Consider the following 27283-nt stretch of genomic DNA (forward strand, 5'->3'; position numbering starts at 1 on the left):
TACTTTAAAAAAAGAAAAAAAAAGCAGAATTATGTATGTACAAGAAAAATGGTCGACGTGTTGTGCAATTGGTTTTAACTACGGAAACCCACTAAAACTGCTGTTGCTAATAAATATTCATAAACTCTTCCCTGTGCTGTGAAATTCAGAAACTACTACAATTAATTCTTGATATAAAAAGTATGGTTCTAAGCCCTCATATCTGATCCAGTTTGTCTTTTTTTTTTTTTTTTAACTATGATACTTTATGGCAACTAATACTTAACCACAGTTTTACATGGTGTACCCTGCCAGAGACATCCTGTGTTTCGTGGAGCCCTGGTTATACCAATATAATACAGTAAAATAACAATAAATTAAAGAAATGCTGGTGCATTAGAAAAAAAACCAAAACAAAACAAACACCACCCCAAAAAAGCAGCCCCCAAAACAAACCACACAATCAAATGCTGGTCTCCACACGAAGAAGAGACCAAGGATTTAGATGCAAAGTACTACAGATCCTGCCATCAAAAAAAAAAAAAAAAACCAAACCCAAACATTCAAACAAGGAAACAAAAACCTGTGTGTGTTTTAAAAACGAAACCCAACCCCCACACCTCGATGGTATCTCACCCATGCCTATATCACCTCTTGCTGTGCCCAGACTTGCGGTTACCCATTTACACCTCAGGAGGCAGCCTGGAGATGAGAGTAGTACAACAAAATAATTACCTGAAACATTTTTAAAAAAATACCCGTTAAACAAATTACCTTAACTGGCAGCACTTAAAATCGGTAATTCTTTTTTTTTTCCTATTTAAAAAAAAGTTGCATAGCTGTAAGATTTTGCTTTGCTGCATTTTTTTTGTTGTTGTTTTTACTCACAAGCAGTAAAAGAGAAGGTTTAGTTACTTAAATAGCAGTTAAATGTGCAGATTTCAACAATCCCTATAGCTTGATCAATATAAATTAGTAACCTGTCTTGGTTTTACTCTTTGGACTGCATTGTGACAAAGGTTTAGTTAGAAAATTTTGAAATACAGTATTCCTATGCAGAGAAGTTTATGTTTTCTGTTCTTGAAAAAAAGTGAAGAACGCAAAACAGGGTGTGAATTCAGTAAATTAAGGTCACACTGTTAGATTATATTTAGTTTGCCATTTACTCTTCTTCAGCCAACGCGAAGGTGAGAACGCTCCCACTGAAAACCGGGGCCATCCTCCTGGAAGGGTCTCAGATAGCACGTATCGAACGTGTCCGCTTCCACTTGAGGCAGTAGGAAACATGTCCAATAACCCGCTTCTTCACAGAACCAGAAGTTAGGCTGAAATCGGGAACTTTGGCCTTCGATAGAAAATAGCGTCAGTAACGTCTGTGGGGAGTCGATTGTTACAGGATGTGCAGCATTTTCAAAATCCCTGCGTGGTCCTTTGCGTGAGGGTTTGGTATAGCGAGCGCAGCTGGCAAGGAACCGGTGTCCGCAACGCCTTTGCCATGTCACCGTCCACCTCTGCCTTCTTCAGCCACGAAGAACTGTCAAGTCTCAAGCCAGGCACGCCGTGTTCAGCACGGGGACCTCACACCTCCTGTCTTCTGACCAGGGGAAGCAGCTGCTGAAAAAGCAGAAGACAAAGCGCCATCCTTTCAGCTACTTCGGTGCAGAGCACACGCAAACGGCATGAGCGCAACCCCCGCGTTTTCTTCCCCTTGTCCCTAAGCTCCAGGTTATCACCATCTCCGCCGCGAAAAAACAACCCCAAACACAATTTCACCCGAGGCTGGACGCCCGCGAGCAAACGTCGCCATGAACAGCAGGTGGGCTTCTTCCACAATCCAGCTGTTGGGGGGGGCAACAAACCCAGCTACCAGACGGAATTTCGGGTATCTCCATTTCCCTAAGGATGACGACGACTGTTGGTATGTTTGGCAATGTTTACGGGCAGTAGTTTCATGCAAGGTAAAGTTGTCTAAAAGAGTAAACCCATCCGTGAAACCTTTCGACACCGACTGATCTGCGACCGTTAACGCAAAACATCAGCCGGAAAAATGTGCAACTCTCCGAGATGGGATGGATAGAAACATGTCAACATTTCTATTTATCCATCTATTTTAAACATTCTGGAATGTATTCACATGAAAGTGGTTTCGAAGATACCGAGTTTCAACGTTCTCATATGATTACAAAAGCCAGAGATAAATGCCAATGCTCATGGAACAATCCAAAATTACACGACTGTATTATCTTAATTTTGTTTCATTTCCATGGAAAAAATACTCTTTCAAAGTTAATGCTAAAGCTTTATTGGCACTGACTCGCCACTTTCCAGTACTAAAACTGGAATACACCGTTTCAGACCCTGCCATATAAGGACGCCGAAACCTTTTACATATTGCAACCTACGTCAATACTTGCTGATTAATATTGCAGCGCTGGGACACAGCAGCAAACCCACAAATTAAATAGCGTAAAGAGCTATTTCAGGTAATCAAGATACTTGCTGTTGAAAATGTACGCATCTAAAAATAAGTATTACCTGAAAACATGAATCTCGTCTTAATCTGATGGATGCTCGGGGCAAGATCTGTTCACTTCAAACCATTCATCTATGCAGCTGTTGGGTGCAAGACAAAAGTGACAACAGTGCTCATGAGTATCTCGGTAACACTGAGCCGTAAGATATGAATATAAAAGCGGTTAAGATATGAATATAAATGGGTTTCTTATCATTTCGATGACTAGTATACAAAGTTGTCTATGTACATACACACATCACTGGAAAATTTAATAACCCCAAACCACAGTAATATTTGGATATTAAACAGCGTTGAAAAACTAAGTTTCCTAAGTGTTAAAACTGCCTAAGGAAGCATTTTACAAGTTACTATCCAGCTTTTTTTTTTTAGGTGAAGAAACAGAAAAATGCCATTTATAAACATCTTAAGGGTTGCTGCTGTTGTTTCTTTGTTGCTTGTTTGGTTTTTAAGTCAAAAGCCACCAAGTTTTAGTGCTCCTTTAAGCACCCCTTAGAAGAGTTACCCCATAAACGCAACCTCCTGGAATTTTACGTGCATCCTGAGGAATACTTGCCCTTTATGATATATGCAGAGGCAAGGCAGCCGTGCTATAGTATCTCCTTGCTGCAGCTCTTCCAGGCATATTGCACACTCCCCAGCATCTTTACTCAGCACATCCTCTGAAGAAAGAGCACAAAGTTAAATGGTTAAAAAGCCAGACTACTACAAGGAAAATGTTCTTTATTCAGAACACCAAGGACAGCTACAGAAAACACTTCTTATCCTGCAGAAAGCCCTGTCAACGTGAGGATCAGTCACACGCCAGGTACCTGAAGATTCCTGATGGGAGCCCTCTCAGCAGCTCAAATCAGAAATATAGTTGTGATTGAGTTTCTTCCCTGAACACAGGCATAGCTCAAAACAAAGTCCTGTAAGAAGACAGCCATATGGAGAAGAGTGGTAGCCATAACCAACAGCCAGCATCCCTTTGGAGCGTATGCTCTCCCAGCAGATCCAGACCCTACTGCACAGGCTCCTCTGGTCTGACCCTGGAAACCCACGTTCAGCACGCTGTGCTGCCAAACCCCAGGAGCTCCGCGTTGGAGAAGTTGGGATCTTTCTACAGATGGTACATAATGCCCCTAGGGCTTTGAGGATTCATGCTGGGTGGGTTCTTCCCAGCTGTCCCCTCTTCCCCACGCTCAGCTTTCGCTATGGAGGTTCAAGCCTGAACATAACGCTTCTCCAGACAGGGCACTGCAGGTTCTTAACTTCTAAACACTCAGCCTACCATGTGCCTTTTCTGCTCTGTACATCTGGCTTTCTTTCACCAGCCTTTCTGGTACTTGTATTTCACACCTTCAACCTCTTCTTCTCACCATGCCAGCACATCCTACCACATCCCATCCACCTTTTCCTCAAGGTAAAGCATGCAACTGTTAGCAATAGGAGTGGGAGCTTTCCATCAGGAAAAGATCAGTGCTGTATGGCTCCAATCACCCTAAATTTCTGGAGATATTAATGCTGCAAAAAATTCAGTAAGTCCCATAACAAACGAGGAGAAAGTAAGTTACTAGGAATGCACAAGAGTTGGCTTTCACACAGAAGTTTCTGGGAAAATAGATTATTTTTAATAAAAACCTTCTCTCTTGGACACTTGTCTTAGGCAGAACGTGGGATGCAGAATTCAGCCTTAGCACAAAGCAACGCAGGAGCTCATGTAAGGCTACGTTTGCCAGAAGCAGGTTGAAAGTCCCTGTTAGACGTGCACTCCCACAGCGCACAGAGCATTCCCAGCCAGGGACCACGCAACAACCAAGCTGAATGGCAACCTGGCAGGTCAGGAAGGTGCACACTTGGCAGCGCAAAGCCCACATATTCACGCTTCTGAGGAAAAGCTTCCCCTTCTTAACCAAAAGGGGCCTAAAGGGACTGTTTATGGAGAGTTTGATTCCCAGGTCCCGCTGAGAAACCACCAGCTCTAGGCTATTCCCTCCAGCGGCTCCACTACTCATGACTACGGCATTGCAAACACACAGAAAACGACAAGCAGAGAGCTGAAAAGCTGTCATTGCAGCCAAAAGTGAAATGAAATTAGGTCTACTTTGTCTCCCTTAGAATGACAGCAGGCTGTCTTGCAGGTGCTTGGGTTTCTAAGTGCGTATTTCAGTCTCTGCTATATTCGCTGCTTGTGCTAAAAATACCGTATAATGCCACGTGTGTGACATCTTCGTGAGGGTATGTGAAGAATACCTAACGTGAAGAATATCTAATATCTAACTGCTGTAAAGAAAACTATTCAAACCAAAATAATCAACAAATACACCTATCACAATGAAGAAAATAAAACACGTATTTTACATACAGTAACATAACTTTTAGGCATTGTATTGAGAAAATGTTTCCTGTTTTCTATCAGATATGCTTCTGAGAACATTAGAGGGACCTAAGAGAGAAAGCAATTTAAAACAATAAAAGATCTTACGAACTCTTATCTGGTGCTACAAGATCCTGACACTAAGAACTTGCCCAGAAGAGGGTGCTAAGGATAAATACTTCCTTGAGGTGTTTTGTTGGGGTTTTTTTCTTGTTTGTTTGTTTTTTTTAATAAAAAGATACTTCAATATCTGACAGCAGGAGGCAAAAACTCTCCAGAGAGCACTGTCCTGATACAGAGATACTAATCTTTCCCTGAGGCTCTCAGACATTACCCTCCTAGACCGCCTGTTTACACAAGTATGTTGCCAAAAGTCCTACGAGCAGATCTACTCTCTTCCCACAGTCAGGTTACAGGAAGAAGTGCCATTAACTCAAACATCTATTTAAGGTAATTTTTTCCACGGAGTCACTTTATCTGATCAGCAGCTGGTACCCAAAACAAAGTGGCACTAAGACATCTCCAGTGAATTAATCCCCAGCCTCCCTCCTTCAGCACTGAAGAGAGAAGCATCCAGTCAAGCTTTGACGGCAAAAGCTAGACAGATGTCCAATAAAAACACAATTTATAAAAGAAAACATTCCTGTGAACTGCTTTCACACCATTCTCTATCGTACGCGTCTGGCTCATCGCGCGCTCCCCAGACTGTACAGCGCTTGGGTCTGAACTCCCGCTGAGCGATTTAACAAGGTTCTGCACTTTTTGGCTATCATTAGGGCAAGATGCCAATTTAAACATTTGTATCTCCCACCAGCCCTGGCATAAGTGTCCGAGACTCCTTTTCTTCCCGCCAGTACTCCTGCACTCCCCCCAGACGCCTCCCCCTTTGCAATACTGGCCCTACTGCGCTAGCTGCGGGCAGCTTGCTGCCCTCCCTGGCTTCGCCCCTGACCCTTCCACCGGGATGAGCTGCTGGGCACACACCGGGTTTCACCCAGTTGTGCCAGAGGGAGCTGGTGTGAACGCTGATGGTACGGACACGGGCTCTCAGCAACGTGGTGGAGTTCTGCCACCCCTGCAGAAGAGATTTTGTTAGTAGGTTGGAACGCTCCTCTTCCTCCGGAGTAACGAGGAGACAGCATCCCCCACTTCTTACTTACGCATCCTGCCAGGCTCTCAGGAAAGAGAAAAGCACAAATACTGCAGGAATCAGTACAAAATACCCCACTGCTGTCAATGCCCTTCTGCCACTTGGCCCTGCATGCAAACCGACTCTGAAGCCATGTCATTATGCTCACCATTGATTACACATGTAGCGCGATGAGAGCAAAACCAAATCCTTCAAGGACATATGACACTTTGGGTCTGACTCCCTTTTGACTATTTTAGGTGATTTGCATCATCAGTCCTAGATGAAGAAAAAGGGGTGACAAGAACTGCTAGACCTGGATCCGGTCAGAATTCCCTCTGTACTTCATATAGCACTCCCCTGTAGCAACACTGGCTTATACCGGTCAGTTGAAGGGTCGTTTAAGATCTACTTTTAGACACATCTGTTACAGAAAAATGTGTACATCATTTCACACACAACCACTGCAGTCTGAATGATTTTTGTTTTCACATTTTCCTGCAGCGGAGCGATTCAGCAGATACATATTATTATTTTTTTAGTTTTTCTCTTAAAGAAGAAAAAAAAAACCCAACCCAGTTGCGATTTCATCAATGTTATGATTAAAACATTTATATGAGTATTAGCTAAATGGAAGTGGGAAGAGGAAATAAGCAGAGGCCACATTTTTCCATTTCGCCCACACGTGGCTACATACACAAACACTCACCGCACCCCCACATCCATCTGCCTTCACCAAATAGGAGGTAAACACTCCTCCACCTTCCCAGCCATATGAACAAGTACTCACTAGCCAAGGGCTGGTGTCAAAGACGAAATCTGGCAAACACCAGCGTATTTCCCTCCTGCGCTGGCTCAAGTACTTCTTCGTCCTCTCCTCTCCCCTGATTAATAATACCATTGTTTTAGCTTCTGACTGCCAGTCATTTTCCCTCCTAAAATTTTGCTTTTGTCTTTACTGAAAAATAAATTCTACTCCATTCCTGCATTTACAGCAAAATAGGTGGTACTGAATTAATATGCAATCATCCTGGCAATTTTGCACTTACTTTACCTATTAAAAACTTTTTCTAGAGTTTTTGAAAAACATATCCAACAACTATCAAAGCCACCAACTTGGCCACGGTCAAAATTATAGGCAATGCCTGTGATGAAATAGTCTGTCTTTAAACTGAGGACTGCAAAAGCAGGTGGCATACATACCTTACGGATCAAGTCATTAAAATGCTACTCTTTTTTGGTTTTCTTTTTAAAACAGATAGACACAGCCCCAGGGCTCAGGAAACCCCGCGTCACAGATCAGGGAGATGGCAATAGTATTTGGTGTGGTATCACCTTAGAGCTGCAATGTTTTATTTCTCTCTAGGCATTCACTGGAAACAGAACACCAAGTTAGAAATACCTTTGATCTGAATTTCGTCTGTTTCCAACAGGCACAATAACACCATCGCACGACTTGCACGGTAATACCTAGAACTTAACCAATCTAAAAACACCTTCCCCACGACAGCACACAAAACCATAACCTCTCCAAACCAACCTAACCAGCTACGAGAAAGGCGACGCTTCCTCAAATACTGACAAGGCATGCGATGGATTTGGGGGGTTTTACTTGGCATCTCACTCTTCACCCCTTGCAATGCATGCTACAATTTCCTATTCAAAGTCCAAGCGTTATCCTTGTTTTCCCTTCCCCTCTCACCTGGCTCAGTGCTGGTCCAAGACTGAGGTATCTACATACAAACAGATACCCGTCATGGAAAACTTCCTGCACAAACATTGCCTACAGTCTTTGGTGCTCCCCTCTCCTAAAACACAAAGTGAAAGTCACACAAGAAGACTACCTGCAGAACGGAGCCTAAGTTGCAGTCGTTGCATCGCAACACTGCGCTGAGCCAGAGAGAGGTAGCTGCAGAAGTTTCATTGTTTCTCAGCTAAGCCAACATTTGAAGAACTGGATTTAGATTTTTGAGGGACATTCTCAGCTTTCAGAAGCTAATTCTGAGAACCAGCTAGATGCTTCCTGTTCAGACAGATAACGATCAGGTGTACGGTAGAGAAAACACACCTTTTTTTTTTTCCTTTTTAATACAGATAAAAACTGAAATAATAGTGATAGAAATATATTTAGAGAACAGGAAGAGTATAAAAGCCTGTATAGTCCTAGCTACCTACAATTCTAGTTAGGTAAGCTAAATAATAAATAATAATTTAGTAGTAGTTCTAAATAACAGAACTACAATTCTAGTTAGGTAAGCTAAATAATACAGAGAGGAGAGGGATTTGTGCACTGAGGGAAAAAGAGGTTTGCTTCTGTGCCCACGATGGAAACCTACCTGCAACTTTAAGATACATGGTGTCAGTACAAGCTACAGTTCTTAAAAAAAAAAAAAAAAAATTAAATCCCAACTTTAAACACCACAGCTTTCTTACAACTTCCACTTCAGACATCTTGCTCACAGACGAAGTGAAGTTTGCATCCCAGGACTCCTAGGGAAGAGCCAGGCTTTGAAAAAAAGGCCAAGTAGTCTGGGAAAGAAAGCTCCTCTCTTCTGAGCAACAACATCCACAGCTGCTCCTAGGCCGTCGTCACCAGCGTACTGACTTCCACACTCCACGTTTATGCTTCTGGTAGAAAGCGTTGGGGTGAAACAGGTACTAGTACAACATTAAATTTATCAACACAATTGGACATGAAATGTCCTGTGCTCGTCTTGAGATTTATTGCCAAAGTGACCACATGATTCCACAGGGATTCAAGATTTGCTCTCGATACAGAGACAATTATCTGATTGACTCTGAAACTTCTGCTTAAGCTACAGTCTTTCCATCTCCTGTTTGATCAGCCTGCTTGCAGCTGGAGATACCCTCGAATGTTCAATCATCTCAAGACAGAGGAACAACTGTCTCCTGTTGTACTGACTTCTAAAAGCAAGTTCCATTCACCACAAGTGCCACGTCCTTAAACTGCCAAACTTTAGTCTAGATATGGGCCAAAGAGCTGCGCCTGTTCACAAAAGAACCACGAGTCTTATCTTCCAGAGCATGATGTAAAGAGACTTTTTGCCAGCTTTACTCATCCTGTACCGAGTCCTCATCCCGACTGAACACAAATACACATCCGTTTCGGGTGATGTAAGGGGTAACTTGTTCATGAGCAGTCTTCCTTGGGATGCTGTGTTTGCCCCAAGGCTTGCCCCCCTGCTTCAGAAACACTATTCCTCGGACAGGAGAGTCCTTCTAAACCCCGACTGGGGGAAAAAGCCTTGAATGCAGCAGTACCAAACTAGTGCCCCCCGTGCAACTCCCTCACGAACGGCGTACCCCAGCGCACGCCATCTGAAACAAAAGCTGCTTACCGCAGCGCGGGGAACAAGGAAGCTGCCTTTAGGCTGTTTTCTTGGGTTTTAATCAATATTACATGACCTCTCAGGTTAGCAAGTATTAATCTTGAATGTCAGGAGTTAAATCAAAAGGAGCATATACAGGGGCAAACCCACAAGAAAGAAAACAGCAGCAAAATAAGTCTCCTTAGGAAAGAGCGTCAGGAACTATCGCTTGGGGAATACCTCCTCCTCAGGCTTCATGGGGTAAGAATGATTTACACTTCTCAGGGCTGACATTACCATCGAAGAGGATTTACACCACAAATATGCTACAAAAGGAGTGATTGCGTAAATTGGCCAGGGGCAACCGGGAGGTATTGCTGACAGAGTCTGCTGCAGTTGGGGGGGATTGTTTCTCACAGGAGCTGGAGATAGCTGGATGGAGGGAACTTATAGAAGCAGGCAAGAAAGAAGAATATCAGTACAGGATCCACACATGCAGATCTTTTATTGTTTTTATTCTTTGCTAAACAGCGCTTCTTATCCTTGAGGAGTAAAGCAAAGTAAAATATTTAAGGGCTACTTATTCGTACCTGCCAATCTGTAGCCGCACGAAGAAACTGTCATGACAGATGCAAAATCAATTTAGGCCTGTTGAGAACTTGGGACCACAATCCACAGATCCAGTCTAAAGGGGGCTGAACCACATGGTATCTCCCAGAACAAGGGGCAAAAAGTTAAGTCTTGTCACCAAGGGGGACACAGTCAAGAAAAAGGGAGGCCTGAGGTGCAGTTTGCTTTGTGTAGCAGATGACTTCTTTATCAAAGGTTAAAAAAACCCCTAAAACAATAAACCCCAAACCAAACCAAAAAACCCCACCCCACCGCAACCAAGCAGGCATAAAGCCCCAAGGGTATTTGTCTACAGAAGCTTCTTCTGATAGTAAATCACTCAGGAATATAATTTAATGAGGAAAAGATACCACTGTGGGTAGGAGGAGGGTGAAGCATTCCTTTACATACTGTGCAGGGACAGTTCTCTTCAAACAGCTTTTCAGTCAGAAGGAAGACTTAGCTATGATGCTCTAAGTCCATTAAAACCCACAGCTTCGTCAAATCACGGCTAGAGGCTATTGCCAAGAGCGTTCACAAAGACTGGGAAAGTAAAGGAGAACGTGGATGTGGTAGTGTAGGTTCCACGGAAGACGGTTGTCTCTGATCAAGCTGAAGGAAAGATCTAGATTTGAAAAGCTCCTGCAAACGCAAGATGTTGATGTGTCTGTACAAAAGGATCCCCACTGAGGTTAGGAAATCCCTCTTGTTTTGACAGCTTTTTAAAGTGACTATTTTATCCCCAACACGAAGGGAGGCCAAAACGATTGCAGAAGACAGTTTTTCCAAACGGCAAGGCTTCAATCATTCACCGTCACTGAAAACACGGTCAGAGTCAGAGAAATTGCTTTGTAATGATTTCCAATTAAGAAATTTCATTCTAGTAATGGTCTGCAAGAAGCTGAGTGTGATGGGGACCTGCTGCCTAACAAAATCTATGAGAACGCTCATCTAGCACAGCGGAGGTGAAGGGGGTGCATTAGAAACTGTCATGGGAGGAAAGGGTAAGAGAATAGTGTCTCTGAAGAGCAGAGGAAGCTCAGATGCAGTTAGCTAGCCCACTGCCCTGGGCAACATGGGTTACTTTAATCATGACTTGTTTTGAAGTTGGATGTAGGATTTGATTCCAGCGTTTTGTTCGCTTTGTCCTTTTCAAGTTCCTCTGCCAGGCTTCCTACAGGTGCCCCGAGCACAATCACTTTTGCCAAGTCTTTTTCCCAGTCTTTCAACACCGGCTAAGTAACAGACTCATTTCTTTGCAAGCTTGCAGAGGAGTTTGGTTTGATCTGATGCAAAATGAATGCATAGGGAGCGCTAAGGAAGACGGCACGGAAGATGAAACTACGAGACTAAGCTCAAAACAGGAGGAGGGGAGAAGAACCGGCGCGTCTTGACTAAGACGCTATTCCGAGGGAGGACACGATGAATTGATGAGCAGCACACAATGAAAACACCGGGGCCAAAACTCAGTGTGTATGAAGTCTGGCTTATTAACCCCACTGCCAGGTGCTAGGGTGCTTTTCCCCAGTAGGCTCGAGATCAGACTTCTCCAAGTTAAAACTGAACGTCTGGTGTCAGCGTGCATACGCAGGAGGGGGGTATAAATCACTGCATAATTTTTACTTGCCTGTCTTTTCTGTTCACAACGGACAGACTGCTTATTACAAGCTATTCCTATTTTAAATGCAGTTATCCTTGCGATACAGATGGAATGCAAAACATTCCTGCATGCAAAAAGTTCTGATAACATCACGTATTGAGTTGGAGTTTTCAAAGCTATCTCAGTTTTTCTGCTCTACACTATGAGGAAACATTAACAAGGTTTCATGAGTGTTAATATATAGCTCAGCACTAAATCTAGCAATAGTGAAGTTTTTTGTGTGTTTCAGCTGTGTTAGATAATTGGGGTATTTCTGCAGCTGAACAAATCTGTAGCCATGCGAGACTTGCGCAAACTTCAGAGAGTGAGTAGGTTCCTCCAGGGAGGATACAACAGGCCAGCCTAGTATTTTGTCCCTATGTCTCTATAATCAGCGTAATCCTTCCCAGTTTATAACTTGTTCTAGAATAACTGGATTTTGTTAAAAAAACTAACAACTAGTCATTTTTTCACCCGTGTAAGTAGCAATGATAATCTCCAATTTACATGTGAGAGTACTCTATCATATTAACAGTGTTTTCACCAGCTTGTTTCAGAAGAGTTAGGCTTGTTCCATCACTGACACCCCCTGCAAAAGCTGGGCTGACTTCTGTTGTCATTGAAGGTCTGAGTCTGCAGCTTAGAAGCACAAGACTATTTAAACAACCAGATGGTAGCAGATTTCAAAGCAAGATTTTAATCTGAAGAAAAAAAATAAATTACAAGTGACATTTCAGACAATTCTTTCAATTGATCTGCCCTTGGGGTAGTTTCTGAGCAAGAGGGAACACCTCTTATTCTTTTATATTTGTTTAGAAACAAATTCTGATCTGTGAATAATCTGTTCTACTTGCTGCAAAACAGTGAGGAATTTGAGGGAGGAAATACCACGAAATTCCTACACAGACCATTCAATCTCGGAGAGATGTAGTTTGGCATTTATTTTTAAAAACCTAAAGACCTAAAGATTTCAAGTAGTTTTATTTCAGAATCCAGCCAATGAAACCTATTCTCTAAGATGAGGAAAAGCTGTGTATTTTCAAAGGTTTTGTTTCCACAGGACAACGACAAGAAAAAAGTCAGTTTGCTGCTAGCAAATGAGTAAAATCTCAATGTTTTAGAGGTCTCAGCTGTAAAGGCTGCAGAATTACCATACAAAACTAGGGAAATTATTTCCCCCGAAGCTGAATTCCCAGCAGTCACAAGACTGCAGCAGTTGCAGACACGATTTATGACATCCTCTGAATGACCTCTCGGAGCTCAAGACCGATTAAGGGTAAGACGTGGAAGGTAGCTCACATGGTGCGGAGTCACGGCACAGTCAGGGTTTGCTGCCGAGCGAATGACACCGCTCCGCTCTCTCCCGCACGCAGCACTGCGCTGCCATTGCGTAAGAGAAACGGTGCCATGCGCCGGGGCCTCGGCTAACCCAACTGCATCGCTCCTCGCATCCCTGCCGACGGTCCCTGCGGCACCGCTTCACAGGTGTACCTGTCATTTTCTAGGACAAGGAGCGTCATTTGATTTTAGCAGCGCTGTCAGTACCAGAGCAAGACAACAGCAGTATCTGAGGGTAGGGGTAGCTTAGAAGAAATAACTTGAGCTGTTCGGCACATGAATGATCCTATTTTCTCCACTTCGTTCAGAAACAAGCAGGCTTGTTCTGTAGCCGTCAAAAGCTTTACTGTATTTATCCCATGCCGCGCGTAAAATATCCCCGTGGCACATGTATGCGTTTATACAAAGGTGATGCCAACATCCTGAGGAAAAATATCAATGTTGTCCCGCTCCCAAGAACTGAAGCATGAGGTGACATCGCAGCTACTTTGGCTGGGAGTGATCTGCGATGGCTCTGTCGCAGGAAGTTGGGTCTAGCAGGTTTAGGCCTGGCTCAGGGGAAAGTACCCTTCTCCCCAAAGGTTCATGAAGAGAGTCAGCCCTGTTCACAACAAATTAGAGAACAGTTTAAGATACGAATAGATGAGATCTTCTGAAGTGTCCCCTCAGCAGGATGCAAGCATCAGCTCTACTTCATTACAGCAAGGAAGTTTAGCGTAATCTACTGAGCACCCCCAAAAGCGAGCTGTCATCGCTTCTGTACAAACCTATGCCTCCCTTTCTCTTACATGAAGAGTAACACAATAAGCGATGTTGATCCCTCAACCACAACCACTGAACCTCCACCATTATGTGTTACCAAGGTTAATGGGGTAGTCTGCAGTTCTGGGAACTGCTGTTCCCGACATTCAAAGCACTTCCATCTCAGTTACACTATGTTCCCATTTCAGGAGCTTTCTTCTCAGCCACACCATTAAGAAATACACAGCTTGCTTTTCTGACTCCTAGCAAAGGGTTGACAGTTTGTGGGTGTGGAGGAAAGATAAGAGACTGCAGCCTCTGCAAGTGCTGCAACACCCAATTCATCCACTGACTGAGGCTGAAATGGGGTCACTGAAGCAGGTCCTACCCCCTTTTAGGAGGTAGCGAAATGTCGCCCTTGAGTGTGGTTTTAGGGACATTTGTCAGCATTACTTTTCAAAAAGAACCTCCCTTCCAACAGACCCAAACTGCAACAGGCTGCTCTTGCCGTGATGATCTTCTGTGAGGTACCAAAAACTGCTGAAGGAGGGATCCCTGGAAATGTTCAAGGTCAGGCTGGACAAGGCTCTGAGCAACCTAATCTACTGGAAGGTGTCCCTGTTCACTGCAGGGGGGTTGGACTAGATGACCTTTAAAGGTCCCTTCCAACCCAAACCATTCTGTGGTTCTATGAAATACAGCCTTACAGAACAAAAGAGAGGAAGAGCTGTCCCCCTTGGCAGTCTGGTTTGGACAAGTAGCTGTTGTCCACAGCCTACACTGCTGACACCAGTGAAAGTTTCTTTCTTGTTCAAACACTGCCAACAATTCCCAAAAGGAGGAAGTGCAAGCCAATCAATATATTTTAATCAAGTCCTTCAAACACAATTTCCCCCCTTAAAATTGTAACAATCATTTGCAAGACAAGCTATGAAAAGTCTGAGCTTCTATTAGACCAATTCACAGAATTGCAGCTGTGCAAATGTCTGAGATTAAAACTTTATTTACTATAGTAATGTTCTACTGTCACCATGTTTAGCAAAATCTCCAAGTTCAACAGATGTTCAACAGTTCTAATTATTTTCAAGAAGTACAGAAGAACACAGTTTTAAATTATCAGGGAAACTGAATGAACCTCCTACATCCTCTGGAGGATGTTCACAAGTACACAAGATCAAAACAAGAGTAAACGTCACTATTTTAACTGACAGCACAGGGTAAGTGTCTGTTTACAAGTCTGTTGAACTACCTTATAAAGTATGCTCTTCTACCCCACCAGCACCTCTGAGCACAGGGCACAGAACCATCTAGGGCAGAGCAAGAAGCTAGAAACTTTCAGCCAAGAATCTTGTTAAAACTCCAAAAATGCCAGAATTGAGAAATGCTATGGAGAATTTTATACCCTGGATAAAGCAGAATGAAAGAACTGATTTGCCTTAGTATTACTTTGTACCGCTTTGCTGGAAGTCTAGTCCTATTAAAGGATGAAGACAAGGAGGAAGGCTTAAGCTTTTCCAGGCAGGCTGGCAAGATGCCCTTTTGCAAGGTCTTTTAGGGTATGATCTCAGGAACCCTGGCAGAGAAGTGAACTTGAAGTGAGCAATTCTTTTCAATCCAGGCTGAAGTTTTGAGTTGAACCACAGTCAAACCAGTGGACAGCATCAGCCCTGCTGAGTAAAATATTCACCCTTTTTGTTGTGCACAGAAGTGACCATGGAAATCAAGTCACTGCAGTGGGCAGAACTACCAGAATCATGTATTTCTGTGATCCAAATGCTAGGTGAAGGTGTGCTGTTTTTCTTCCCTCCTACTGAGCAATACAAACTGAATAAATTCTAGCACACGTAGCTTGCCCAAAAGATGCTGAAACAGGGGCCAATCAACAAAGCTTCTATTTTGTGTTAAAAAAATCAGGTCAGTCCGATTCACAAAGAACGTTTCCAAAATATTTTTTAATAGTTCTTTAGGTGACTCACGCCAATCTTCAAGTCTCTACTTTTGATCACAGTGCCTGCGTTACGGCTGTCATTTAGATGTCGACAACACCCCTAGCAGGATTACTGCTCATACAGATTCCAGCTCAGGATTCTGACACTCACATGCAGGCCTCAGCATGTGGCGGTACCAGCATTTCTCTTTCCTCACAAGACAAAACTTAACCCACTACTTCAAACTCATTGAGAATAAACAGTGTATTTAAATCCTTATGACAAAAACTGTGCTCTGCATCCTTGATAATCTAAATCAGTTGTGGCCTGAGTCACCCTGAATTCGACTAGATGGCACGGGAACGTTTGGCTAGGCCTGCATGGCTAGCAGGTGTTCAGATGGGTAGATTCGAACACCCCAGAACACAAAGTAGGTTGCCAGACAGGAAAAGCACATCGAGTTTCACTCATATGTTCCTTCTAGTACACCTACCTTCATTTTCAGTCTGTGACAGGCTTTCCACATACTAATCCTCCAGTCAAAACAGAGCTGGATAAACTTTAAATATAAAATCCTATGTGTAATCCTGTTATCTGCGATGTTTGATGCCCTGGTCTTTTTTTTTTTTTTGGTGTGATTGAGCTAAAAAAATTCACTTACTATAATTTAAAAAGAATAATTGCAAAGTCGTTACCTTGAGTAAGGGAAAAACCTCCAGAGCCTCACGAACTGGATGTCTCAACATTCTGCCTCTCTGAAATTACACCAGCAAAAGCTTTTCCCCTTAAAATGAACCTCACTAGGTATGTTGGCCAACAATCAGACCCACTGCCGTATCTGAATTAAAGGCAGAGCGGTCTGAGTGAAAGCAGCCCCGATGTCAAAGCAGCACCACCCCTGAGCAAGCGGCTTGGAGGAGACCCGCTTCAAAACTTTCCAGTAGAACTGCGTTCCAGCACAAAGTGCTGACTTGATGAAACCCAAAATACTCCACAGGAATGTGCTAATTCAATCAAAACTTTTGAAAGAGGACAGGCCGGCTTGCCGAGCCAGCCAACCAGTCTAGTGAGCTGACTGGCTCTCCCCAGCTCTCCGGGGTCACTGGCTTCCCCCTCTGGCCAAGTGCCAGGCTGTCAGTCCTTGCTCTCCGAGGGGCATAATAAATAATAAAAATAATAATAATAATGTCTTACAAAGTGTTCTGAGAGAAAAAACAAAGGAATTTAAAAATGAAAACCGGAATTACTTCAGAACCAACTGCAAGACTTCTTGAAGAGGAATTGGTTGGATTTGTTGCAAAGCATCTGAAACTGTCTCTCCTGGGTCTCCTCAATTTTTATACCTCATCTTCCAGTGGGGGGGAAAAAAAAAGCCTCATTACTGTAGCAACACCAAATGTACCATAATCATATTCAAAATGTAAACTTCACCAGACAGGTCTAATCATCAGCAAGAAGTTCAAGGTAAGTTGCTTCTGAAGCACTGAGGAAACCCAAGTCAACGCCCCTGCCTGACCAAAACCCAGGGCTACCTTCTAGGCAACATCTTCTGCAGAGCAGTCCTTAGGTGGGCTCCCTGCCTAACTCACCATGGCAAACCTGAACCAGATGGTGCCAGGGGCCTCACTTAGTGCTGGGGAGAAGCTCGAAGGAACACGTCTGGCTACAGAATATTTTAGCAGTAGCTCTCAAAAAAAAAAAAAATCGTTCAACTAGCAAGTAACACGCTTTCTTCATAAAACTGGCTTTTGGCAACCTGTGGCTGACCAGTGCATGGGACCTACTCTGGCTCCTCAGCAAGCAACAGTATGAAAAGAGTTTTTAACTGCTACAAGAAGCAAAGCTATTTAAGACAATAACACCAAACACCACAATGCTTTTGCACAATTCCATTCATTTAACCAGCTTTTGTATCAAAACGCCTAGATAACGGTTCATGTGTGAGCACCACAAGTAGTTTAAGAGACGTGGAACAAAGTTCCACAGAAAAAAGAAAGAGCTCTTTTTACATGCCAAACTGAGTCAGCAATGAGATCTCTGTTGCAGGCAAGTCACATGATTTTGAAAGAATAAGGCTAATAAAATGTACTGATTTATTTATATGAAAATCAGCACAACTTTTCAGCATAGAACTGGGACAAGTTTGTGACCACTCTCTTTCAGAAAACACATGTAAATCAGACAGCTGCCAGAGTTTGCAGTTCACTGACCCTTCCTGCTGCCAAATGCGATGCACAAAGGTAGCTCAGAAAGCAATTACAGATTGGCTGGGAGGGCTCATTAATTTTTTTAAACTTCAAATGACAACTAAACATTTTTCTGGGGAAGACTGTATGCCTCAGACTCACGTTTAAAAAGAAAGGAGGTCTGTCTTCTCAGACTGACATACAATTTGCTCCCTGCTGTTTCTTAGAAAGAACAATTAATACATATACAGTATCATGAGGATAGAACAGACTAGACATAAGCACAGTTCAGTCCAACTGCTCAGTGTTTAAACATCTCAACATGTGCAAAGTCGAAGACTCCCCTAAAATACTTGCAACACAAAATTCAGAGAAAAGAGGCAGGAGGGAGGGAGATCTTTTTCCTGCTAGCAGTAATAGGACTGGGACCCACCAGTCACCAACACAAGCAAATGATGTCTCCTTGGCTCTGCTTGAGTATGCATGGCATAAGGCCAAGATAACAGTGAGAAAGTAAAGAATAAAGAGATGCCTTCCACTTTGGAAGAAGGTATCACAAGTTGATAGCAGGTTTTTTTTCTTCTCTCAAGCAAAACTTGAGATGCCCTTCTTATGGCGTGTGACCACATGGCAGTTCCATCACTTATCTCCTTCATGGCAAACAGCAAAAGAATACAAGAAAGAAAAGCATTGCATGTAACCATTCATATGCAATTCTAGGCATGTAATCATGGCAGCACTGAGTTACTGATCTGCCAGTTAATTCTCTTTCATTAGCCTCATGAAAGGGATCACAATCATACCACAGAGCAACAACTGAGAACTGCACGACTCTGAAGGCATATCCACAATTTCTTTGTGCTGCACTAATTTAAAACAACCTGCTATAGGCTATAATCTAAGATTTAGTCCACGAGCTAACCAACTGGAGTTACAAGGATCAATGCACCCTTCTGTACTGGATTTGTGAGGCAAGGTTTTAGGAGCAGGGGAAGGGCCACAGGGCTAGAAGCTTCCCTGGCTCCAAGTTGGACCCACCTCTGGCCAATGCTGAGCCAGTCAGCACTAGTGGTAGAGCCTCTGGGATAATGTATTTAAGGAGGGGGGGAAATAATCTGCTGGGGAATCAGCAGCGGAGAAAGGAGTGGGGTGTGAGACAGACAACCAGGCAGACCCCCAGGTCAGTGAGGAAAGGCAGGGGAGGAGGTGGCCGGAGCAGAGGTTCCCTTGCAGCCCGTGGTGAGAGGGCAGGCTGTGCCCTGCAGCCATGGAGGGTCACGGGGGAGCAGAGACCCCCCTGCAGCCCGGGGAGGGCCCCACACCAGAGCAGGTGGCTGTGCCTGAAGAGCCTATGACTCCATGGGCAGTCCAGGCTGGAGCAGGCTGCTCCTGAAGGATGGACTGCACTCCATGGGAGGGACCACACTGGAGCAGTTTGTGAAGAACTGCAGCCCGTGGGAAGGGCTTATGTGGGAGAAGTCCATGGAGTACTGTCTCCCGTGGGAGGGACCCCACGCTGGAGCAGGGGCAGAGTGTGAGGATCCTCCCCTGGGGAGGAAGGAGCGGCAGAGACATTGTGTGATGGACTGACCCCAACCCCCATTCCCCATCCCTCTGTGCTGCTGGGGGGGAGGAGACAGAAAAATGGGGAGCAAAGCTGAGCTTGGGAAGAAGGGAGGGGTGGGGGAAGGTATTTTAAGATCTGGGTTTCTCTCTCATTATCCTATTATTTAATTGGTAACAAATTAAATTGATTTTTCTTCCCCAAGTCAACTCTTGTTTTGCCCATGAGCACAACCAGTGAGTGATCCCTCCCTCCCTGTCCTTGCCTCAATCTAGGAGCTTTTCCTTGCATTTTGTCCTCCCCATCCCACAATGGGGGAGGAGTGGGTGGCTGCCTGGTGCTTAGTTGCCAGCTGGGCCTAAAGCATGACAACTTCTATTCAGTGTTTATGAGAATGAGACTGTACTTTTAAGTAAGCGTCTCTCTCCAACCAGTCTAGGTAATTTGGTAGTTTTCTCCTTTCAAGCTTACATAAAAATTTCCTAAAATGAGTTTCTGAGGCTCTCTATACAGCAGACACTCCTAAAGTGTGAAATGACACGTTGCTGGTAGTAACTCATATTGCCTTGTTGGCTTTTGTTGTGTATCCAGATTATCCAGTGGCTTCTGCCACTCACTGGTTTTACTTTACTCATTTTTATGGAAGTTTGTTGACCAACAGACTGCACAGAGGTAACAAGATGGTCCAAAGGAGCTCCAACCAGCAGTGTGACATCTGAGAGCAACAGTGCAGGATAAAACCCAGAGTCTGAATATGGCAACGTTGGGATACAAATTAACATCACAATCAATACCAAGAGGTTACATTACGTAATTGCTGCATCTTCCAGTTAAGCCAGCTGTGTGTGTTCACATGTACAGACAGGAAGCATCAGTGGCAAAGGATTTCAGCCAGTCAACTCCTAACTTGTGCACATCCCATCAGCTGGATTCCTGCCACAGCTTGCCTCCTCCTGCTCCACCCCAACTGATCCCACGTGCACTGTCTCTCCCTGACTGGGGAGACTGGCCTGCTTCTCCCTCATGGTCGACATCCCTCAGCACACAGATTTCTACCAACTTACCTTGGAAAACACTCAGTCCTAAATTAAAAGAGGCAAAACAAAGAGAGACAAAGCCCCCTCTGTTAGATGAAGTCAACCTTTTCACATATAGCTGTGGTAACACCATGAGGGAAAAAAAAAAAAACCAACAAACCACCACGTTTGCTTTTCCTGAGTGCTGTGCTTTGAAATGGATTTCACAACTCTATGATTTCCAATTGTTTTTGCAACTAAGGGCCAGCATTATTGCTACCCAGACAAAGAATAAGGTGGGTCTAACCATCCTTTAAGACCCGTTCCAACAAAAAATTCCAGTGTAGGTTACCATAACAGCAAGGGGCCAGGAGGGTCAAAGAGCCCATAATACTGCAGGTTATTTATGCACTAAATATCTTACGTTGGAAGGAATCTTTGGAGGTCTTCTGGTCCAGCCACTCACTCAAAGCAGAACCAGGTTAGACTAAAGTTGCTCAAGGCCTTGTTCAGTCAATTTCTGATCATCTCCAAGGATGGAGGTTGCACAACCTCTTCAGGTGCCAGCTAACCCTCACTATATGGCATTTCTACCCTACATTGAAACACATTTTTCCCTGATGCAACTTGCGACCACTGACTCTCAACTTTTTGCTGAGCACCTCCTAAAAGAGCCTGACTCCCTCTCCTCTACAGTTCCTTTCTGATTGTGTTCTGTTCTCACATATTCCACATCTAATGACTGGTAAGCAATCCAGGAGGCACTGTACAATTTCCTGATGGTAGGGCAGCTCTGCCAAAGTAGGCACTAAGATTTCCTAATTCCTAATTTTCTGAAACCTTTGTTATGTGCTTATTACAGAACTGAGTTTCAGCCTAAGCCATAGTGATAGACAGATCTGATCCTAACAGTGACCAAAGTCCTGTTTGCCTTGCATCAAAAGTTGCCTAGAAGGAGAGCTTAGTAGTAGGGAAAAAACCAGAGCTAACACAGGTGATTCATCTCACACTGGCAAGTTTCACCACAATACACACACACACACATATATCTAACAGTCTTTATGAAGTATCATATATGGTATCAGCTGAAGGAGGAATTTCTTTAGCTCCTTCAAGAAAGGGTCATTTGCTGCAATAACACGCAAATGCACAGTGTGTCAAGTAACAGTCCTTTACAATGTCCCCAGAAGGAGGCTTGATTGACCTACCTCACTACTTGATGTCATTTGATGAGACATTTAAGCTACACATATCACAAGTGGACCCTAAACACATACAGATCCGTATCTGATCTTGTGGTCAAAAGTGGAATAAACACACTCAAATAAGAATGATTTATATTTGTTGAGAAAGTCAACAGTGTAAACTATATTGGCATGCAGTATAGGAAAGACCAGGTTCTTAGGAATTAAGTTCAAAAAATAAAACTACAAACAAAACCATGTATCGTTTACGGGCCCACTGAAATAGTTACCAGACTATCTTTTATTTAATAAAGAATTATTACCACTCCAATGTTTAAAATGAATAAATAATTATCAGCTTAGTCTTTTCTTACCATTGTAGGTTATCCTTGGTTTTGTCAAACACATCACAAGATGTAAGTCCATTTCATCAGAAGATACAAATTTTGAACATACAGGGCACTTGAATCCTATGGGAAATAAAAATATGTAAGCGTGAATACACCCAACCACGTTGCAAATATGTATATTCAAGCCAAAAAACTGTTCTGCACACATTAAAAGAAAGAAAGAAAGAAAGAAAGAAAAACTATCTGGCAGCTTTTCAATTTTGGCCTGACATTTCTTACATGACTATAACCCCCTTGATTTCAAAAGATCTCACAATGGCCCATTGTTTCTGCAAATTGATCTGTTGCCAATTGCAAACACGGCAGCACCTCTGGAACGCAAACTTTCTTAACAACTCAAAGAACTGTTTAAGACAGGAGCAAGAGAATAATACGACTCTACTAAAAAAGAAATTAGAAATGTGTAGAGAACCTAGCCATTAAAATCTTGACTTGGGCAGGCACCCTGAATTAACATCTTCATTTTTACCAGGAACAGCACTGCAACTTTAACAAAGGATTTCAGTTTTACATCTCATCACACAAGTTGCAGCATCTTTTACCAGTGCAGGGCACAGGGAAAACATTAACTCAGGGGTGTCACCTCACCTACTGAATCACTAATATTTCATGTAGCACTGAATTGGTTTGACTTCTCTCATCCTAGCCAAGCATGACCTTGTTTAGCTTTGTGACGTCACAGCCTGAGGCACTATGGGGTAAAGAATAATTAAGACAGTCTGGCTTGTGATGCAACTGCATAATAGTCCATGACAAAACTGCTTAATACTTTAATTTATGTCATTACCAAAGACAGCACTCTTCCAGCTAAAGGACACTATTGGTTGGATGAGTTTTACGGTTCACAGAGAAGTCTGACTGATTTTGGTCTGCTGAATAATTAACACACAAGTGAGAGACAGAAAGCTGCCAACAGGGATCTCAACGTGTAACAGTTGTTAAGGAGTATACCCACAGGACAACATACGGAAAAAATATCTAAATCCATGCTCAGTGCAAAGGGGCAACTTTGATGCTGTTGAAAAGCCACAATGCAGGCATGCATAAAAAGGCCACTGCACGTTCCACCAACATCCACATCTGGGCCTGCTCCCACACGTTTTAGTTCATTGCCCCTTACTTTTGCACTTCTAACCCTGGGAGTCCACAATGAACAGTCAGTCAAGGATGACAAGCAACTTGATGCTGCACTTCTAAGTTACTGATGCCCGAGACTTTTGATCTTCACTGTTAATTATTATCCAGATGTAGATCAAGCAACTAACCTGGAGCATTAGCACTTGATAGAAGTAATGCACTGCATTTATCAAGACAAGATTTTTATTTCTGTAGTGCAACTAATAGGAAGCAAGTCAAAGCAGACAACTGGTAACACCCATGAGGAACTCTGAGCAGCAGCTGAACGCGTACTGGAAACCACTTCCTGAGATCAAGTACAGTTCTGATGCTTCCCATTTTAGTCATAAGCAGTTCGTATCTATTTCTTCTTCTGTCAATCTCACAATCTTACACTTCAGTTTAAATATTGCTCTTCTTATGTTTAATCCTCCTCCACATCTTCACAAACTATGGTTACAACTACAGGTTAGCAAGCATACAACACCCGACTGCATCTTTTGGAAAAAAGTTGAAAGGATTCATTTACTTGTAGAAAGCTTTGTCAGTGACTCTTCAGACCCTGTGTGGCCTCCCTCCCCCAATCTGCATCTCGACATGACTAAAATCGAAATTAGTATCTTAGTCCTCCAAACACCTAAAACCACCCATAACTGTTTTGTTACGGCTTTCTTCAAAAACTGACCTGGGGTAAATTTCCTCTCAACCTTTATCAGTCCAAGACTAGACACTTAAGTCTAGTCAAAACCCACTAAGACCCATACATTATTCTCATTTATATGTTACTGTAAGGCATAATTGACAACGTATTTTGATGTGAAAGAGGATGTAATTTCCTTATACACTACAGACAGAGTCCTGCTGTGCCAGAAAGGAGTGTACGCATTACAGCAAGTTAAAATTTATGTTCATGGCTAGTTAAGCACTGTGATAGTCATTAACAGGTTCCCTCTGCTTTCTGGACAGAATCCTTCTAGCTTATTCCTTAGGGTCATCAACACATCTAATTGGGAGTGGCAGGGGTCTGGGAAAACCATCAATAGGTCTTTAGAACCACTGCTGAAGTTAACAGTGTTATTAAAAAGGTACATATCACAGGAATGCTTTGAGGGAATACCTAAATCCAAATAAAACAGTAGTGAGACTTTAGGTAAATAATAACAATGGTGATAACAACAACAATGCTTTTACTTCAAACCATGCTTAGACAGCTGTGTGGATAACCAGAAAGAGTTTTCATATTCAGCTTAATGTGCTGCCCCTAAACCCAGTGAATGGTCTGCATTCTAGCAACATAGTAAGTATTTTGACAATACGGTATCTTGTGACTTGTCCAGAGTCAAGAGGAATCTGAAGGTAATAGTTAAACAACTCCAAATATCCTCTTGACACAGCAAGTCTGGGATATCTGACTGCTGTAGCTCTACTCAGCGTGCAAGAACAGTACATGGAAGAACCCAAGAAGTAGAGGACGTCACACTTAACCAAGCCTTATGGACCAACCCAGCTGTCAGTGATAAAGGTATCTTTATGGAAAAGATGTTTTGCCAGTGACCAGCATCAGCTGCATGCCAGAGGCTAGCATAACAGCAGAAAAGAGCCTTGAGCTCTCACCACTTGCTGAAACATTTTTCAGTGAAGTGAAATCCAACTTCTCATTCCTTCACAACCTTCTGCTGCAATAACCAGCTCCAGGATTCAGCCATCTTCCCAAAGACATGCACAGTGTATGTTTTCTGTGAAGGAAATTGACATTTCCAACACTTTTGCTTACTCCAAAGAACAAATTATTTTGACTGTAGACACAATATTTATTTTGAACTGTATTTGAAAAATATAAATAAATGAACAATCAAACGGTCCACACGTTAAAGGTCTTTAAAAACCCTGGTATGTTCCCACCTTTCCTTAAATCATAAGGCAATAGTTTCATGCCCCAGTTTACAATTAAGTACTCTGTAAGAACAAAGACTCTATTGTACCACTGCCCAGCAGGCTAACAACACTTACAGCCTATGTTTATTTTTACCACCAGTCTCAAGGAACAGTTCTGATAATTTGAAGAAAGTTTCACATGACTAACAATCAGCAACAGGTCAAAAATAACTTGCTCTCTACATGACTTGTTTTACTGAGTTTTGCAGACAGACAATGCATTCACAGACATTTACATAAAGTGTAAGTAGTCATCAGATGGCATCACGTGAGGTGTCCTCTAGAAACAAGAAAACTCAAGTAAATCCCTTCTTGCTCTCTTTACAAGAGACAATGTACAGTTCTAGGTAAAAAAAAAATCCAGCTCTTCCAAATGTTTTGGTTTCACAGCATCCCTTAGTTCCTCATCTTGGATGAGGATATCCCCTTTGTACTGGGGTTGTCACTGTCAGAGTATCACTGCGAAGCTGTTGTTCTTTCTCCCATTGCAGAAAGGACACTGCCTGTGATACAACCTAATTCAGGGGAAGAACCATCTCTCACCCCGTTCTTGTTCTGTACAGCAGGAAAGAACAAAGCACCAAAACTGAGCAAGCACCTGCCTCTAGCTGACTTTTACAACTGCATGCTTCAGAGGGAGGAAGACAAATTCTAGAGGCTCCCATGGTCTAGTTTCACAACCCTGACTACAATATTGAAAGTAACATGTTATTTAAAACCGTAACCCTGGAAAAAAGAACAGTTACAAGAAAAGGGAGACAGAACAGGAAGTTGCAGTAGATCAGTGACACAAAGTTTGAAATAACTAAACCTGTGTAAGTAGCAGGACTTAAATATTCAGAGGTGAATTCTCCCTCTCATTCTCTCATGAAAGCATCACTTCCTTCAGATTGCACTGACTTTTGCAAATGATCCTCCAGTTAGCTAAAAAATCCCATCTTCTCTCACATCCACCTACCAAAAACTCCTAACTTTCATCTCTGGCAGGCTTGGAAATTACCCATGGGAACAGGTCGATAGGTGGCCACTCACTCTATCTGTACCAATTTCAACTTCTTACTGATATCTTAGTGTGTTTGCCTTGCTTTGCAAACATCAGATGGTTTAAATTGCAGTTCAGTGCAGAGTGAAGCAACAAAAAACATCCAACAAAATAAAACTCCTGGACCTCTATAATTTTTGCAAAATCATGTTGGCACTCATCTTGGAACACCTACATTGTGGTGGGGGAAAAAGAAAAAGAAGAGCAGCTAAGGGCTTCCAGACAATACAGTGCAGAGTGTCACAGAATTGCACATCACACGTTAAAGCAGTATTAGACTTGCACAAAAGAACGGATGATCCTTTTGGTCAACATTAAATAGTTGTAGCAAGAAATAACCACAAATAAACACAGCAGCAATGCAAAAGACTGCATCATCCTGATCAAAGTAACCTTTCAGCAGAAACTCAACTGGAACATTGCCAAAACCAGACTAAAAGTATAATGAGACCAGCTGTTCTTTTAAAATAAGTATGCAACATATTAGTATTTAAAGTTTCTGCATCCTTGTGTGTTCAAGTAAGATGGATTAATCCATCTTGGTTTAGACTTAAAGAAGTCATAAGAAAAGAGAAATCCTTGCATACACATAGTTTTCTAAAATATATTTGACAAGAAATTGCCAAAACCAGACTAAAAGTATAATGAGACCAGCTGTTCTTTTAAAATAAGTATGCAACATATTAGTATTTAAAGTTTCTGCATCCTTGTGTGTTCAAGTAAGATGGATTAATCCATCTTGGTTTAGACTTAAAGAAGTCATAAGAAAAGAGAAATCCTTGCATACACATAGTTTTCTAAAATATATTTGACAAGAAGCCTGACAAATCTTATGTACCTGCACTCGTTCTTCAATAATTAGGAAAATAAGTATAGGCAACCTGGAAGCACAGCATCCAATAAATATGATGGTATGAGGGTGGTATGCAAGATTACTGTCACATAAATAAAGCCTGCATAATGATGCTAAAACAAAACACCACAAATAATCGAGGGGATTGAGTGCACCCGCAGTCAGTTTGCAGCTGACACCAAGCTGGGCCAAGTGTCGATCTGCCTGAAGGTAGGAAGGCTCTACAGAGGGATCTGGAGAGGAAGGATAGACGGACCAACAGCATCTGAGATTCAACAAGGCCAAGCACCAGGTCCTACACTTGGGCCACAACAACCCCCTTCAACGCTACAGGCTTGGGGGGATGAGTGGCTGGAAAGCTGCCTGGCAGAAAAGAACCTGGGGGGTTGGTCA

General features: G+C 42.8%; 1 protein-coding gene across 1 annotated transcript; it reads right to left on the reverse strand.

The window, feature by feature from the left end:
* Nucleotides 1-951: 951 nt before the first annotated feature.
* On the reverse strand, nt 952-22082 carry LOC104516006 (E3 ubiquitin-protein ligase ZNRF2-like; the record flags this gene model as incomplete). Its single annotated transcript, XM_010160194.1, has 4 exons — nt 952-1590; nt 2515-2592; nt 3069-3174; nt 21909-22082. Coding segments are annotated over 3 exons (338 nt in total), but the record flags the coding sequence as incomplete, so codon positions are not given.
* Between the last annotated feature and the right edge of the window lie 5201 nt (nt 22083-27283).

Source organism: Eurypyga helias, unplaced genomic scaffold (genome assembly GCF_000690775.1).
Source record: "Eurypyga helias isolate BGI_N326 unplaced genomic scaffold, ASM69077v1 scaffold8651, whole genome shotgun sequence".
In the NCBI taxonomy this organism is placed as follows: domain Eukaryota; kingdom Metazoa; phylum Chordata; class Aves; order Eurypygiformes; family Eurypygidae; genus Eurypyga; species Eurypyga helias.